This window comes from Piliocolobus tephrosceles, chromosome 18, assembly GCF_002776525.5.
Source record: "Piliocolobus tephrosceles isolate RC106 chromosome 18, ASM277652v3, whole genome shotgun sequence".
In the NCBI taxonomy this organism is placed as follows: Eukaryota; Metazoa; Chordata; class Mammalia; order Primates; family Cercopithecidae; genus Piliocolobus; species Piliocolobus tephrosceles.
This window is the reverse complement of record NC_045451.1, coordinates 72,207,217-72,226,086: the sequence shown is the minus strand read 5'-3', so window position 1 is coordinate 72,226,086 and position 18,870 is coordinate 72,207,217. Positions and strand designations below refer to the sequence as shown.

General features: G+C 39.0%; 1 protein-coding gene across 2 annotated transcripts in view; it reads right to left on the bottom strand.

The window, feature by feature from the left end:
- The window catches only part of PIEZO2 (piezo type mechanosensitive ion channel component 2), a 460,236-nt gene that overhangs the window by 108,225 nt on the left and 333,141 nt on the right, over window positions 1–18,870 (bottom strand). Inside the window, exons 13-18 of one of the 2 annotated variants that reach the window (XM_026456028.1) lie at window positions 16,315–16,545; window positions 12,139–12,262; window positions 10,011–10,300; window positions 7,986–8,134; window positions 5,436–5,609; window positions 580–621 (exon numbers count right to left, since the gene is read on the bottom strand). In XM_026456028.1, the coding sequence (XP_026311813.1) occupies window positions 580–621; window positions 5,436–5,609; window positions 7,986–8,134; window positions 10,011–10,300; window positions 12,139–12,262; window positions 16,315–16,545 (1,010 nt within the window). The remainder of the gene's footprint in view (window positions 1–579; window positions 622–5,435; window positions 5,610–7,985; window positions 8,135–10,010; window positions 10,301–12,138; window positions 12,263–16,314; window positions 16,546–18,870) is intronic. The other variant, XM_023228479.2, reaches the window with a different exon arrangement.

Genomic DNA, 18,870 nt, shown 5'->3' with positions numbered 1-18,870 from the left:
CTGGGGTCGGTGACATGGGGACATCTTGGTGAATCATAGCGGGAGTCCGGATCTGAGGAGGTTATGCCCCTACTCTAGCAAGGCAGATAAGACAAGCAGGCAGGAGATCAGACAGAGGACTGGAAGGCAAATGTCAGGACAGCATCAGTGATGGAGTGCTATGGGCGTTCAGAGGGAAGGTGGATTACTCTCAGCAGGAATGTTGGCATTTATGGGAGGGTTTGTGGAGGAGGTGGTTCTTGAGCTGAGCTCTCGGTTATGTGTTCAAGAGGGAGAGGTGTTCTCAGGCAAGCCTTGCACTAATTCTACCAAAGAACAGAATGAATGGGACATAAGGTTGAACCAAGGCCAAAGGCTGAGCACCAGCTGAAGACCCTCAACAGCCTCCACATCCACTTGGTGGCACCATTCGGTACAGACACCAAATGGTTTGGTTTGCAAAATACATCCATGAGCATACCTGAAGACCATTGTCCACTATCTGACAACACGATTTTTCATGTATAAAGCAGTTAAGAGTTTAACACAGCAAGAAACAGCTTTGAACAAAAATAAGAGAGAAAACATTGAAGTACCCACCTATTTATTATTAGATATACGCGACCATTGACTTTGGCATGGCTACGAGGTGGCAGACGGAAGCACAGGGATGCAACGAGGAGACAGGTTGGAGAGAGAGAGAGGAGACTGTTAGACAGAGACGAACGAAGTGGACTCCCTAAAGCTTCCTAGCATTAGGTGTAGCCACCCTCACAGGCTTCATGCCTGGAAGAAGAGTCTAGACAGCAAGATTCAGTAGCAACATTACATCAGACAATGTTCAGGAAAAATGCTAGAAGATAACAAGCCTCTCCCTTCTTCTCATCCCTCCCCATCTCACACACTTTATTACAAATTTGTAATGTTTAAATTTTTTAAGGTACTTTTTTTTTTTTGCAGAGTCTTGCTCTGTCACCCAGACTGGAGTGCAGTGATGTACCTTAGCTCACGGCAGCCTCTGCCTCCTGGGTGCAAGTGATTCTCCTGCCTCAGCCTCCCAAGTAGCTGGGATTGCAGATGTATGCCATCATACCTGGCTAATTTTTGTATTTTTAGTAGAGATGGGGTTTTACCATCTCTTGGCCTAGTTGGTCTCAAAACTCCTGATTGCAGGTGATCCACCTGCCTCGGCCTGCCAAATTGCTGGGATTACAGGCATGAGCCACAGTGCCTGGCCTCAAGGTACATTTTATGAAATACAATATAATTAAAAAAATTAACTTTTGCTGCTACTGCAGAAAAAAAAAAAAAGGATCCTACTCAGTGGGCACATTCAACATGCTGTTTTCTAAGGTTTTTCTAAAACTATAGTTAAAAAAAAGTCATTTCATTTTTCTATGCATAATAATACTTTCTAAAACAAACCATGCACAAATTAAAGAGACATAAAAGTAATGAATATGGCCGGCTGTGCTGGCTCACTCCTGTAATCCCAGCACTTTGGGAAGTTGAGGCGGGCGGATCATGAGGTAAGGAGTTTGAGACCAGCCTGGCCAATATGGTGAAACCCCCATCTCTACTAAAAATACAAAAATTAGCCAGGCATGGTGGCGCATGCCTGTAGTCCCAGCTCCTCGGGAGCCTGAGGCAGAAGAATCGCTTGAACCTGGGAGGCAGAGGTTGCAGTGAGTCGAGATCATGCCACTGCACTCCAGCTTGGGCAACAGAGCGAGACTCCGTCTCAAATGAAAAAACAAAAGTAATGAATATTTAAATAGTCCTTTGTAAATTATATATTATATAATAGTAATATATAATATTTATTATATAAAAGTAATGAATATTTAAATAGTCCTTTGCTAATTATATATTGTATAATAAACATGTTATATGTTATAATTCTTATAATATTACGAATTTCTACCAATATATAGGTGAAATAATATTCCTGAGATTGCCTACTTAGAAATAATAATTTCTTCCTACATTATTATTATATTTTCATAAGGCTAACTTTGTAAATTCTGTAAGGCTAAACATAGTAAATTCTGCTTCACACACAAGTGACATGTGCCTGCATGACATCTGCATAAGCACATGCACACCAAAAAGTGACGAAATAGGAAAAGAAGAGCTGCATATTTCCAGAGACAACAGTGTGGTGGAAATCAGCTTAATGAGCGAATCGGTTATGCCTCATCTGTGGGCCATTTCCTGTAAAGCATCCGTTTAGGACACGGGAGCAGAGAAAGCAAAGCTCAACAGTCAATCCCAACTCTCAAAATATTCCTTTTTCTTCATCATTTTGATTTTAATGTAGCCACTGTATTGGGACTCCCGGGACAAAAAACACTGTGAGGTGAAAATTATGAGTAAGGAAAATACTCCCATGAGAAAGAGTTGCTAAAAAGATTATATACATACATTTAAACTTTGAACATTATACATATTATACATTAAAATTTGAACATTTTATATATAATATAATACAAATAATATAAATATATTTATTATTTATAAAATATATATTTTATAATATAAATATAAATAATATGAAGATATATTATATGAAATATATATTTTTATATATATTATATTTAATTATAAAAATATTATATATAAATATATTATATATAAATATATGTAAATATATAAAATATATATAAATATAAATATATATACATATTTTATATTTATATATATTTTATTATAAAAATATTATTATAAATAATGTATATTAATATAACATATTATATAAATATAATATATAACATATTATATAAATAATATAATATAAATAATATAATGTAATATAATATATTATATAATAATATGTGTTATATTGTTATATATAACATATAATATATATAATATAATAAATAATATATTATATAATTATATATATTATATGACTATATATATTATTATATAATATATTGTCATATAATATATATATAAAAAATGTTCAAAGTTTAAACCTGAGGACTTCATATCAAACTGTTACATGAAATTCCAAAATACCAAATTTGAGTGAGTTCTTCAAATTTCCTAAGGTTCTAGAAAACTCTTCTTCATATAACTAAAAATGAAATCCTACGTGCTTAAAGTCTTCAGAGAACTGGCATTACACAGTCTCCTCACCCCTTACATTTACTTGGAAAATTCACCGTTGAGGGAGTGCTTAGGGCCAAGCCACAGCTGCAAGGAAGGCAAGTCAGGACTCATATCACTACAGATCATTTAGATCTTTCTTCTCTGCCCCGGGGTGCAGGGAAAGGCTGTGAAGCGGCAGCTGAGGAAACACAGAGCCTACATCCTGGCGTGTGCTGCAGTCCTTCCTCAGAACCTGCACAGGCTGAACACTACTATACGTGCCTAAAGGGAATTCTGTGGGACCTTAATTCAGTTTTCACATACGCTAGGTCCAAAACCTGGGAGTCTCCAGGCTGGTGAGCCTAACTGTCTTCTGCCAAACTGTGGTCCTGCATGTTTCTACTTTTCTGGATAAATGGTGAATTGTGTCTCTGTTTGACTGCATGACAGAAGACTCAGACACATCCACATTAAGAAAAATGGCAAGAAAAAGGCTCCTGCATGCTGGAGGCACTTTTAGTGAGAAAAATAAATGAATATCCAAGAGAAGAAATGACATTTGGAAGAAAAACATTTTTAAAAAGATTTCATTAGCAATGCTTAATAATTACAACTCCTTCAGAAACATACAAATTGGCTCTGCTAACTAAAATCCTGTGTAATTATTGAATAAGGCCCTTGAAAAGAATGGTGAGAGCTTATAGTCAATTAAAACATGTTACATGGTCAGAATTAAATATCAAATACTAGTTTTATCCACACGGACCACAAGCAATGTCAAACTAATGACATAAAAAGATCCTTTTTCTGATTATTGACAATTCTCACTTTTATGTGCAGGCATTGTCTTTGTAAACTTTTAAACTTGGGGTGATTTTCCCCGCCATCAAGTTTGTCTATGAATGATATCTTTTTTGGGGGTCCCAAAACTTCTAATAACTATTTTATTTTTCCTAATGTTTGGTCATCACTGAAGTAAGTAGGAGTACATACACGGAGAGGGTAAGCCACTGACCCCATCCATGCCCTCCTCCCTGCTGGGGCCTTGGGAGCAGAGAGGTTGTAGCAGAGCCTGATTTTTCATGATGGCTAGATACAAAACAAGTCATGACTGATTGATACCTCTTGGTTCCATGGGTTACGAGTCATCTGAAGTATCAGAATGATAGGTGAAACACAACACAATAATGAAAGTGAATCTGCCGGTCATAAACAAGGTTTATAAAATGTTTCTTGTCATTAAATAAATGTTTTGGGTCTATCCACAACTCTGGTTCCTACACAGTAAAACACTGGAAGTTTGGCATTTTACGAAATGCATATAATGAACTCTTACTTCATCTTCTATTGATATCTTCATTTTTTCCCCTTAGAGTCACATAATTAAGGAGAATTTTCATCCATGACCTCTGTGCTCCTCTCAATACAGCCCTTTGCTCCCTTAGCTGCTTAACAAGCATTTTTCCAATATCTGAATCACAGGCTAAACGTGAGGCAGAGAGGAAGACCGTTGTCAGCATTCACTAGAAGAATGCTTGCGATGTCTCCGTGATGGAACGCAGTGAAGGATTTGCGATAACCCATTGCGGTTTGAATAAACATGGGCAGGAAAAGTAATAGTCCATCTATTATTTGCAAACAATTTATATTTCTTGATCAGGAGAAAACAACAGTAAGCTGCTAAAAGAAGATATTGTCATCATGTTGTCTTCTTTTTTTTTTTTTTTTTTTTGCAGAGGACATGATCTTTTTTTTCTTTTATTATTATTATTATTATAATACTTTAAGTTCTAGGGTACATGTGCATAACGTGCAGGTTTGTTACATATGTATGCTTGCGCCATGTTGGTGTATGTTGTCTTCTTAAATATGATTGTAGTTACTAGTCAATTGCAGATTCTGTGTTTTAAGCCAAAGTTCTTTATTTCCAAAATGGAGGGAAAACTCTGCCCATCATCTTTTGCTATGCTCTCACAAGACTTCTGTACTTGTGGTCAGCATAATGGAAAAATCCTCTGAATTAGCCAGATTCTGTAAATGTTCTAAAAACATATAACCAGCCTAGACACAAACACACTCTATCAACTCTAAAATATCAACTATAAAATATTTACATCTCCACAGCTACTCTGAATATCTCACAAGACTACCAAGATCACTTTACATTAACCAGTCATGAGTCACTACCCATTGTTTCAGAATGTCATAGACTCTTCCACATGTTTTCCTCTCAAGCTGGTATTAATGGAAAAGTCAAGGCTGAAACTCAAGATTACTGGCTTCCCGCAAGGTGGCCAGCCTGAGGTAGGGCTGAAGGCTGCCTTCCTGTTAACAACAGGTCTGTGTCTCTTTCAGTGGCTCACCTGTAGATGGTGTTGTCTTCTTTGCTGGGAATGGACTTGAGGTCCGTGAGTTCAAGGAACCGGTCATGGAAATAGTGCAGGTGTAAAATGCACACCAGCAGAAAGGAGGTTGGGATGAATATGCGAGTGAATAGTTCAGCCACAGTAAACTGCTTTAAGCCAAGATCCTCAAGCCTGCAAAACAAAACAAAATAAAAAGCAGGAGCCTCTCTTAGGCAATGAAGTCACAGACTCTTTGTGATAAACTACCTCACAGTCTTATACTCCTGTCAGTTCTATCGTTTATTGCATCACTCTCTCTGATACGGTCCAATATGGCTTCATTTCCACCAACCCAGCTAACCTCCTTTAACAATGGTCAGTAAAAACCTTGGCATTGCCAAATTCAAGGGCTACTTCTCTAGCTCTGTTTAATTAATCCTCCGGTCTTCCTGGAAGCAAGCGTGGTTTTGACGCCATCACACTCTCTTGGTTTCTTATTCCTCCACGATCTCCTTCTTTTCTATTGGACCTCTAGAGGCTGAAATAGCCCCAGGACTCGGTTTTGATCTCTCTTCCAGCTGTGCCTGCCTGCTAGGGAAATCCTCTTCTGTGGATTTATACATCATCCTTACACCGAGGACTGAAGGCGCATCTACAGTGCAGGCCCCTCCTGTAAGATTCCTGTGCCCAAATTGCTACTGGAAATCGGTTGTTTCGCAGTTATTTCATATTTAGTGTTTCCATAACAGTATTCTTGATTTTCCTATTTTTCTTAGCAAAGCTGTCCTCCACATCCCTCTCCCGACTCTAGTATCCCTGAAGCAATAAATGGTACAACTGTCTACCCTGTGCAAACTGAGAAGTCAGACGTCTCCTATGTTCTTTTCTTTCAGATCTCATTCATACACATTTCCTTCAGCCTCCTAAGTACCTCTTGCATGGCCCACTCCTGTTATCTGTCTCTGCCTCCACCGAGTCTAGGGGAAGCTGCCATCATTTCTCACATTTCTCACTGCTGCTGCCTACTAACTGGTCTCCTTGTTTCTATTCCCACACATCGCTTTTTCTCAGCTAATCAGGGGATCTATAAAGACTGGAAAATTCCACCAAGAATAGAATACAAATAATGCTACCTACAAGCCATGCACATCCCGACTGCCTGCCTGAATTCTCCCCACTCGCTGTCCACTCAGCCCCGGTCTTCAGTTCCTCTTATGTGCTATGCCAAACTCTGACTTGCCTCAGGACCTTCGCATGTGCTGTTCCCTCTGCCTGAAATGCCCTTCCACACCCCAGGCTCAAACTCACGCACTTTTCCTAAGACAAGCTTCTTCTTATGCTTCAGGTGCAGTTTAAACCAGCTCCTCAGCGAAGCCCATGCCAATCACTCATTTATACTTCCCCCTTACTCACTGCCCCAGCCTGCTGTTTGTTTCCTTCACGGACCTATCACAAAGTGTAACAGACTTATTTTACACTAAATAGTTTTCTTGTTTGTCTCCTCCACTAGAATATAAGATCTACAGGGCTTAGATTTTGTCTGTCCTGTTCCCTGTCATATTCCAGGCACAAAACAGTGTCAGCACATGGACAGCATTTAATAAATGCTTATTGTCTAGACACTTCAGCTGTGTGGGTCTAGTTCCCTTCTAAGGGACAGGGACTTCTTTTTTTTGAGACGGAATCTTGCTCTGTCGCCCAGGCTGGAGTGCAGTGGCCGGATCTCAGCTCACTGCAAGCTCCGCCTCCCGGGTTTACACCATTCTCCTGCCTCAGCCACCCTCGAGTAGCTGGGACTACAGATGCCCGCCACCTCGCCCGGCTAGTGTTTTTTTTTTTTTGTATTTTTTATTAGAGACGGGGTTTCACCGTGTTAGCCAGGATGGTCTCGATCTCCTGACCTTGTGATCCACCCGTCTCGGCCTCCCTAAGTGCTGGGATTACAGGCTTGAGCCACCGCGCCCGGCCAGGGACAGGGACTTCTAAGGGAACTTCCTTCTCAGCCACATCAATTCAGCTCAAAACCCAATGCTGGTTGGATTTCCAAACTAATTTCAGAAGTTTACAGAAGCAAATTAGAGAAGAATAGAGCACTATTTACTACACGCATGGGAAAAACCCTCTCATTATCAAAAGTCTATTAGCACTCAGAGAAATTTATTTTTTTATGGCACTAAATACTCCTTGAAATCTAAGCACCCAGCAACATACATGAGCAAAGGCTGCTACTTTATAAGTGCATGAACTTACTTATGAACTGAAGAGCTGAGCTCCAATGTGGAGAGCAGAAAGCATGACTAAGTGCTAGGTGTGTTTCACATGAAACTAACATTAGAAAACGTCATTTCATTAAAATGGGGCCGAAAATTCATGGAGTGCCTACTATGTTCTAAGCTAAGGGCTAAGTAAAGGGAACACAAAAATCTCTAAGTTTTAATTTCTATTCTTGACGAACTTATAGACATTGATGACATCATGCTTTACTAAAATCTTCCTTAAGGATGTTTTTGAACAATACGCATTCAAGTCTTCATCTTGTTCATCATTTTTCAACTCAAAATTACTTACTTTTCTTTTTTCAATCCAGTCATATTTTGCCACAGGCCTGGGAAGTTTTCAAACTGATATGTGTATATAAAGATAAGCACCAGCATAGTGTAAATAACCACTGACATCCAAAAATATTTTAGAATTTTCCTCCACCATTCATAGTGCACCTGCGAATCAGATAGTGGAAAAAAACAAACGAGAAAAAACTCATTTTAGAAAAACTCACAAAAATATCTGGTTTATTCAAGTAAGACAAGTGATTACATTCACAAATGTCTGAAAATAAAGTCTATTTCATTTCTGGTTTTTAATGTTCCATGCCTAACATAGTGGAGTGGCCCTGGGTTAGAACCCCAGTTCTATAAGTGGTTGCTAACTGTGTCTTTGGGGAAGTGGCTGAACCTTCCTGGGCGTCTCCGTAGGTGCCTATTTTGCAGGGTTGCTACGAGGATGAAATAGGTATTTATGGTTCCTGCGAGCTGTCTGGCTCATAGGGGGCGCTCAAGGAACAGTAGGGTATGTGCTGCTGTCATTGTGGTTATTAGCACTGCTCAGAGAAAACCACATCCATTTTGAAATTGAAAGCAATACTGTATGAATGAAAATGTGAAACAACCACAGGAAAAAAGACACCTCATTTTACCATAAGCTGTGGATATTCATTAGAGAACATCCATCCTGAATTTTTAAGAGTATTCAAAAATTCACTGATTTCTTTTGAGATTTTTTATCTTAACATATGATACACTCTTGTTTATTATAGTTCTTTTATTCGTTTTGTTGGCTACCTGCAAGATATTTTACTGTTCCACGTGTTTCTATTATTAGGTTCTCTTTTATCATCAGTTAAAAGTGAGTCTGTGGAGAGCTAACTCATTTTAATGCATTTCAAATATTAAATTATTTTAATGAATGAAATCCTTTTAATTAATGAAATATGAAAGCAGTCAAAGCACTATACATATATATGTACACAAAGAGCAGGCACATGCCACACATACATCATTTCCTGACCCTAAAGCCTGAAATGCAAAAGTATACCTAGGAATTCTCCACGAATTCAGATTATCTAGCTTTTAAATTACTATTTTAAAATGTAATTCAGTTTTTACAGGCCAGGTGCAGTGGCTCATGCCTGTAATCCCGGAACTCTGGGAGGCCGAAGAGGGCAGATCACTTGAGGCCAGGAGTTCGAAACCAGCCTGGCCAACATGGTGAAACCCCGTCTCTACTAAAAATACAAACATTAGCTGGAGGTGTTGGTGCACACTTGGAATCCCAGCTACTTGGGAGGCTGAGGCATGAGACTTGCTTGAACCTGGGAGGTGGAGATTGCAGTGAGCAATGAGCCGAGATCACGCCACTGCACTCCAGCCTAAGGGACAGAGCAAGAGTCTGACTCAAAAAAATAAAATAAAATAAAGTAAATAAACAAAAAGAAAGAAAGAAATAGAAATGTAATTCAATTTTACAGATTTTTTTGATGAATAACTTTCGGAAAACTTATGTATGAACTTTTTCCTGATTTTTCAACAACCTAAATTTTTATTTTTACTTTCTTTAGAGATGGCATCTTAATCTGTTGCCCAGCTGGACTGCAATGGTACAAGCATAGCTCACTGCAGCCCTGACCTCCTGGGATCAAGTGATCCTCCTGCCTCAGCCTACCAAGCAACTAGGACTACAGGTGTGCCACCACACCTGGCTAATTTTTTAATTTAAGAAAATTTTTTGTAGAGACAAGACTTCAGTATTTTGGCCAGGTTGGTCTGGAACTCCTGGCCTCAAGCAGTCCTCGTCCCTTGCCTCCCAAAGTGCTGAAATTACAGGCATGAGCCACTGCATCCAGCCCTGAAATTTTGAAAGAGTAAACAAGTTGAAGACAGTCATTTACCATTTTAGGATTCTTGGGATATAATGTTTGAATCTTGCCAAAGACTTTATCTATGTCCATGAGTCTAGTGATTTAGAGTCTCCGCAAAGGTAGCTCGTGTATATTCCTGGGACAGGTGTGAGAATGAAAATGATCAACTGTGTACCTACCTGATACAGGGCCACACAGAACAGGAACAGCACCATGTAGATGATTTTGTACATGACGATTTTACCCTCGAAGCTGACGAAGAAGAACATGCCTCCGCAGACATAGATCCAGTACTTGATGAACATGGCCACCACCAGATTGCCCAGGACTTTCATGATGTCCTGCTCATCTTCTTCTTCAACTTCCTCTTCCTCTACCTTCTTTCTCTCTTGCTTCTCTTCCTTGGCCTCCTCTTCTTCCTCCTTCTCTTTGGGCTCTCCTTCCACTTGTATATCTTGAAGTTCCTCATCTTCAAATAGAAAACTATACTGTTACACTTAGCTGGTTATCTGTGTAGAACCACACTTTGACCACGTGTGATATATGTAGGATGTAGAGGCATGCATTTTCTAAGTTATTGTACAATTTGAATGATTTTAAACTATTCTCATAAACACGGCAACATTCATAACTAGATTAAAAGTCAATTTTCATAACCTTCTCAAAATAGAGTTTACAAGAAAATAAATTTGGTAATACTAATTTATATACAAGGTCTTTTTTTATTTCTGATACCCAGTAATAGCTTTAAGTACTGTGAGATGAAAAAAATAAACAGGCAACAATAGCACAAATCTAAATGACTATATCAATTTCAAATTCTAATTGTTTCACGGCTCTAGACGATCCAAGTAGTACTTTACCAAATGTGGTTAAAGCTAACAGTCTTAACCAAAAAAGCATGCTTTTAAATAACTCAAAATTTAAGAGATACAGCGAAACATAATTTAATTTAAATTAGATTGAAAGAGTAATTGTAATTTAAGTTTAAAACAATTTAATGGATCAAAATAAAAAACTCACATTCTGTTGCTTTAAAATATGCTAATACATAGGACTCATCTCTGTGTTACAAAGTCTTATATTTGAAGAACTTGAATAATTATTTCAAAAGAATTATTGGGGTTAATTTGAATAATTTATTCAAACAACTAGTAGATTCACAGAGTGAGGAGAGTGAAAAATCAAGTGAGGGCTCAGAGTAAGTGTTGATATCAAATTAACCATTTTTTACCAAAATTAACTGGTTAATTTAATCACTATGTTGAACAGAGACATCCAAATCATATAGGCAAGATTTAAATCTTATGGACAGACTTTTGTTACTGAAAAACAACTGGTTAGGTCTAAATATGAAACTAAACATAAATGTGTGTGTGTGTGTGTGTATATATATATATATATGCCTGCATTGGTTCTTATGGTTACTGGTTAAATCTTAAGGTTACCAGCCCAGCTTCTGTGGACATTTATAGGCTCCTTTTCACAGACAGTGCTTCTTAACCTCACAGACACTCTTCAATCCATTCTACAAATATTAAACTTACATTTGTTGGCATATCTAGGGAGTTAGGGAGCAAGCTGTTCTTATTTTACCTATACAGCAGGTCTAAAACTATCAAGGTGATAACATTATCATCATCTGTTTTTACATTGTGGTATACTATTTTTAAGAAAGAAGAAAGAAGTTTTAAATGTAAAAGATGTGAGTTAGTTTCTTGGTTCCAATACTCACTAAAAGTATGACCTGGGAGGAATCATTTAATTTCTCAGAGGCTCAGTTTTTCTTTCACTGGGAATCACCTTCATGAGGATCAAATGGCACATTTTAAAAAAATTTTTTTTGAGACAGAGTCTCGCTCTGTCGCCCAGGCTGGAGTGCAGTGGCCGGATCTCAGCTCACTGCAAGCTCCGCCTCCCGAGTTTACACCATTCTCCTGCCTCAGCCTCCCAAGTAGCTGGGACTACAGGCGCCGCCACCTCGCCCGGCTAGCTTTTTGTATTTTTTAGTAGAGACGGGGTTTCACCATGTTAGCCAGGATGGTCTCGATCTCCTGACCTCGTGATCCGGCCGTCTCGGCCTCCCAAAGTGCTGGGATTACAGGCGTGAGCCATGCGCCCGGCCAACTCCTTTGGAACTCTCACGTGCACCTCAAAACTCACACGCTATAATAACGTTACTTAGTGCTCCAAGTTTACATTCCACTTTCATTTATTCTTAAGCTTTCTGATGTATTTTGGGGCTCTTTCTGTGTAATTTTGCTGAGCGCCAAACTCTCTGGCCCCACACCATGTACACTAATTTACCTTTTTCTTCATTTTCCTGACTGCCAATTTTGACTTCCGATAAAAGAGCTTCCTTTTCTCGCAGAGCTTTTTGCTCTGTGAGGTGCTGCCTCAGCAGTAGCCAAAAAGTAATGGTGAAAAGGATCTGAAAGTAGAGAAGCAGCAAAACAAGAATTAGGCAACCATTTGGAATGTAAAAACATTCAACAAATATAACATTTTCTCCGCATTCCAGTGGCAGCACCATAAACAAACATTTTTACTGGAGACAGAGTCAGGTCACCTGCCTGATTTCAGCTGAGATTCACGGCTTTTAAGTCCCTTTTCCGAGCATGCTCCCATGCTTGTGTTGGGTGCCAGGAGCACCACGCAAGTCCTGAGGAAGATGAACCCAACCTTTCTAACGACTTCCACCTGGGCAGGAGATCAACTGCAACAAGTGGTCTCCCTTGAGGTGCTGGTCCTTGGTTGAGTCCCTCCTGTGACGTCATTACAATTGTAAAAGGAAGACATACTCCTTGCATAATACTCCCTTGGCTGCAATGTTCCTTATTTTGAAGAATTCCATAGATGGGAAAAGGAAAAATTCATCCCAGAAAATAGAACCCCTTATTATTAATCTTCTAAAGCTGAAGGGAATCTAAGTGCTCATACTTTTAGAGTAACATTTTCTTAAGGATGAAGAAATCAAAAACTTTTTGATTTGGGGGAACTCTATTGTTTAGGAAATATAGTACCTAACACACAGTAGGTTTGTTGTTGTGGTTGTTGTTTTTTGAGAGGGAGTTTCGCTCTAGCTGTCCAGGCTGGAGTGTAATGGAACGATTTCAGCTCACTGCAACGTCTGCCTCCCAGATTCAAGCGATTGTCCTGCCTCAGCCTCCCAAATAGCTGGGATTACAGACACCACCATGCCCGGCTAGTTTTTGTATTTTTTTAGTAGAGACGGGGTTTCACCATGTTAGCCACGCTGGTCTCGAACTCCTGACCTCAGCTGATCTGTTTACTTCGGCCTCCTAAAGTGCTGGGACTACAAGTGTGAGCCACCATGCCTGGTCACACACAGTGGTTTTTAAAAATAGCTTTATTGAGATATAATTCACATACCATACAATTCACCCATTTAGATTCAGTGGTTTTTAGTATATTCACAGAGTGGTGCAACCATCACTGCAATGCATTTTGCAACACTTTCATCAACCCTGCGTAAGAAGCCCCATGGCGGGTACTTCCTCTTCTCCCTGTCTCAGCCCTAGCCAACCACAAATTCACTTTTTGTCTCTATAGCTTTGCCTAATCTGGAAATTTTTTATGAATGAAATTATATAATAGGTAGCCTTTCGTAAATGGATTGCTTTTACTTAGCATAATGTTTTCCAGGTTGATCCACTGGTAGCACGCACAGTTCTTTATCTCTTTTAATTACCCAGCAATATTTCACTGCATGGCCATACGACATTTTATCCCTTCAACAGTTAACAGGCATTTGGATCATTTCCATATTTTAGCTATGATGGATAATGCTGCTACGAACATTCATATACAAGTTTTTGTGTGGACAGATGGTCTCAATCCTCCTGGGTAAATGAACCTAGGACTGGAATTGCTGGTCTTATGATAATTTTACGTTTAACATTTTGAGGAACTGGCACTTTGTTTCCCAAAGTTGCTGCACCATTTTACATTCCCACCCAGCAGCGTGTGACTGTTTCAACTTCTCCATGTCCTCAGTAGCACTGGTTATTATCTACCTTTTTAAAAATTATAGCCATTCTGGCTGGGCACAGTGGCTCACGCCTGTAATCCCAGCATTTTGGGAGGCCAAGGCAGGCAGATCATGAGGTCAGGAGATCGAGACCATCCTGGCTAACATAGTGAAACGCCGCCTCTACTAAAAATAAAAAATACAAAAAAATTAGCCAGGCGTGGTGGCAATCACCTGTAGTTCCAGCTACTCGGAAGGCTGAGGCAGGAGAATGGTGTGAACCTGGGAGGCGGAGCTTGCAGTGAGCCGAGATCGCACCACTGCACTCCAGCCTGGGCAACAGAGCGAGACTCCATCTCAAAAAAAAAAAAAAAAATTATAGCCATCCTAGTAGACGTGAAGTGGTATCTCGTGGTTCATAGTAGACTTTTTATAAATATTTTCCAGTGAAGTGAAAAAATAAAACAAAATAAAATACAAACAAATATAAATGAATGGGTCCCTTTCAGTTTGAATTGACCACTTACCTATCCGTAAATGTCTACTTATCATTTACTTTCAACATAGACTAGTGCCAGTAAGTCCTGGCCAATATGCCCAGGGCCTAATGAAATCAAGAACCGGAGTGCCTACATATATGCAAATCTGAAGTTAAAATTCTGGAAGCCACTATGAATTGAACTATTGCTGCAAATTGGGGGGAAAATTGTTTCTCCAATGCATATTCAGAGAGGTTAAGAGTAACTGAGAGCAAGTGGGACATCATTCTTAGAGGTGAGTTATTTAATAAAAGGTCTTGATATGGAGCCAGAAATGAGATGCTCTGGGACTGCGGAATGCTGCCAAGCAGGTGAGTCCGGCTCCTTGGGAGGGGTTCAGACCCTTGAGGACTGAGGATGAGATTCTATTCTCTCATTCTCTATCACACTGACTCATCCACTAAACTCCATAAACAGTGTGTGTTTGAAAATGGGTTTTACACATGTTCTTGTAATAGAGATGTTATAAGCCTGGAGGTGTATTACTATCTTCTATGACAAAACCTTGCACTGTTTTTTGAGTTCCCGGGTGCATTAAAACACAAGCGCAGACCTAGATTCCCAGAATAACTCTTTTTTCCCACGAGTAACAAATTTATTTCCCAAATAATGTTTTCCTCCTAAAGAACTGTTAATTTTGGATTCGACAGGAGATAATTCAGCTAGTGACTTGGCATGCCATTTTAGCAGTTTCATTGCTGTTTGGAGTCAAACTCTGATGAATTTACACAGTCAAAAGAATAGAATTTTGATTTTTTTAAGTAGAAGAAGACTAAGTTACCAGGTGTGTGTGAATATGTGTGTGTGGGTCTGTGTTTAAGAGGCAAGAGGGAGAGAGGGTAAGTGAGAGTACAACGTGGGATTTTCAGCATGGAGCAGGGTGAGGAGAAGCAGCAGGCGTGGGAGTCTGGGATGAATGGATCAATGAATGAAATGCCTTGGTCCATGAGGGAGTCTGGGATGAATGGATGAATGAATGAAACGCCTTGGTCCATGAACACAGGGGTTATATTCTTACCTCTGTCACTAGAATTCATCTGTTAGAATGTGTGTCATTTACCCCAGTAGTTCTTCACCCAAAAATCTGTTACGAAGAGCAAACCTTGCCCTAGTGTACTCTACCCCATTTACAGCTGATTGCCTTGGATACGGGGTGTGTGATAATCCTTAAAGTGGGCAGTTGCTCCCAGCAAAGGTGAATTTCATGTGATGTAAATGACCATCTCCTCCAAAGACACAAATTTCCAAGACCCATTCAATATATACACGTTTATTTTTCCTGTCTTAGAACTAAATTATTAACACAAAGGGAATGTGTGTTTAGTCTGTCATTTCGTTAACAAAACAAACATTAAATTTAGAAATCTAATCTTTTGAAATAAAACTGTTAAAATGGCTCATAAAAACAAATGAGTAATGAAAAGAGTATGAACATTCTAACTCAGATAAGAACGTATCATACAATCAGTAGAAGAAAAACAGCAAGTGTCATACTTAATTTTTGCTGCTAAAAATGTTCTTTAGGAAAGAATTGGAGAACAACGTCATGAATAATCAATACTTATTTGTGACACTAACATGCTAAGCATGTTTTATAAAATGGTAATCAAAGACAGCCCTGTACTCCTTAACACATTTTACACTGTATCTTCCTATTTTCACACCACATTTTTACTCTAGTAGGATTTATATTTAAAAAATTTATACAAGTTTTCTTTGAGTGGAAAACATTGTTATTTCTAAGTAAAAGCTAAATCATGGTGTAATATATGTTCATGTTTAAACTACAGAGGCCTCTAAGCACCATAAATTGTGTCCCAGTCTCATATTTGTTCATTTTTACAAAGCAGTGAATATTTGGAGCCTGTTTTTGTAAGGTTTTGTTGGATACGATTATGATGATGATTCTGGTTTTGTGTCATTGTTTTGTTTTATTGTATTCTATTCACTTACTTTGGAAGCAAGTTCTCCTGGCTCTTTCTTTTCTAAAAATCCTGGAACCTTTTTAATTTCAGGAAGTTCAAAACTCCATATATACTGTAATATCAACAATAGGTTTCCATAAACCACCATGAAGGGAGAGCTGATCATGGCGTATTTTCTTCTGTTGCGAATCATCCAAAGAGTGCACGACCAGATCAGCAGCACAAAGGTCAGCCAGCTGTGATAGGTGATGCTCCAGGCCTCCGGAGGACAGAAAAGGAAACACGACCATGGTTAATACCGTGCTCGGTCCCCCCACCCTGGTAAGGTAAAAACTATCTAAAAAGAAAAGGTCAATAATATTCACACCAGGGAGAGTAGAGAGTTGTGGTGGAGTGACGGAGACCCCAAGCCGGGGAATGGTGGCTTGGAAGGTGGGAGGTTTTAAAGCCTTAATATTGTAGCTCCATGAACACAGCAGAATGGTAGCAGACACGGACACATTTTTAATGAAGGATTGTGTTGTTTTCACACTAGATTTTTTCAGTTAATTAACAAAATGTGTATGCAAATATTTTATTTTATTTTATTTAGCTCTATTGCTTCAAAGAAAAGACCAAACTTATCCGGCTTAGAGAGAAAAAAAATAGGGTATACTTTTGTGAGTTCAGAATGAGAGATCTGCTGCAGTTTAAAGTAACAGCTGATGTACAGAAAATGTCAAAAAGTAACCAAAGAGCACAGAACTAATTTTATTTGGAGAATAGAGTTGGCAATCCCCAAATTAGCCTCTTCAATTTTGTGGTGCTTTCTTTTTCCCAGCCTCGTCTCGCATGTGGCTGTGTTCCTTACTGGAAACCAAAGTTGAGCACACACAGGTTCGTCTGAGAAGCACCTGGACTGAGTGCCTGGGAAACTGTGCCCAGGTTCTATGTCCCCTGAGTTAAAGAATATTTTTATTTTTATCATCAAAGGTGTCCATAGGATCTCACTGTTGACCACAGAATTTAGAAGAGTCGTATTTTAAACAAGAATGTTAGGTTTCTCAAAAATAAATCAAATTTCCCGAGAAAATTTGTTTTTGGGAGAGGGAGAAATTACAGCTTCTTTTATTTTCTATCTATGGGCCAAGGGACTATTTTGAAGCTGTAATGCTGCAGATGGTGAGTAGAAACATGCATAAACTGAGAGCTCACAATCGGAAGGTGCTCTAGGGAACCACGGTTGCTTGATGCTCATATTGGTAAAACATTATTGCAACTGGCCGGGCACGGTGGCTCACGCCTGTAATCCCAGCACTTTGGGAGGCCGAGGTGGGTGGATCATGAGGTCAGGAGATCGAGACCATCCTGGCTAACACAGTGAAACCCCGTCTTTACTAAAAATACAAAAAAAAAAAAAAAATTAGCTGGGCGTGGTGGCGGGTGCCTGTGGTCCCAGCTACTCGGGAGGCTGAGGCAGGAGAATGGTGTGAACCCGGGAGGTGGAGCTTGCAGTGAGCCAAGATTGGGCCACTGCACTCTAGTCTGGGCGACAGAGCGAGATTCCGTCTCAAAAAAAAAAAAAAAAAGTTATGGTAGCTAAGATGGAATAACGTCTCACCCAAATCTAAGATAAGATGTGAACATAATTCTCACTATCTGAAAGGAATAAAAGCAGCCTATGTTAACCTCAAAGACCTTCGATGTCATTTAGAAAAACTAGTATGTCCTCTCGAATTGGCAAAATAAGAGATAGTCTGACTTGATAAGCTAATTTGAAAGAAATGTATTAATACTTAAAAGGAGGATAAATAGAGTTGAAAAGGACACAATTTTACAATCTGTAGTATAAATATCCCATGAAAAATTAACACAGCTGACCATTCTCTGCCAAGGCATCAGGGGGATTCCTGTACTTCTGCTGGAACTGAGAGGATAGCAGCACTTAGAGCCAGTGGGGCTGTGGTCTCCTTTCTCCAGCACTCTGGCAGCCTCCACTCATATACACCATCATATCATATTGCACATAGCATCATATCATAATACTATCATATATCATACATACCATCATATCATACATTGTACACACCATTATATCATACATACCATCATATCATACATATCACCAGATATTGTACACACCATCATATCATACATATCATCATATCATACATACCATCAGATATTGTACACACCATCATCTCATACATACCATATCATATCGCACATAGCATCATACCATACATACCATCATATCATATCATGCATACCATCATTATCATACATACCATCAGATATTGTACACACAATATCACACATACCATCATATCATATTGCACATAGCATCATATCATACCTTCCTCATATCATATCATACATACCATCATATCACATTGCACACAGCATCATATCATACATAGCATATCACACATACCATCAGATATTATACACACCATCATGTCATACACACCATATCATATCTTACATACCATCATATATGTACTATATCATACCATCACATCTTATATACCATATGTATACCATCATATACATACCATCATATCATACATACCATCAGATATTGTATACACCATTGTATCATACA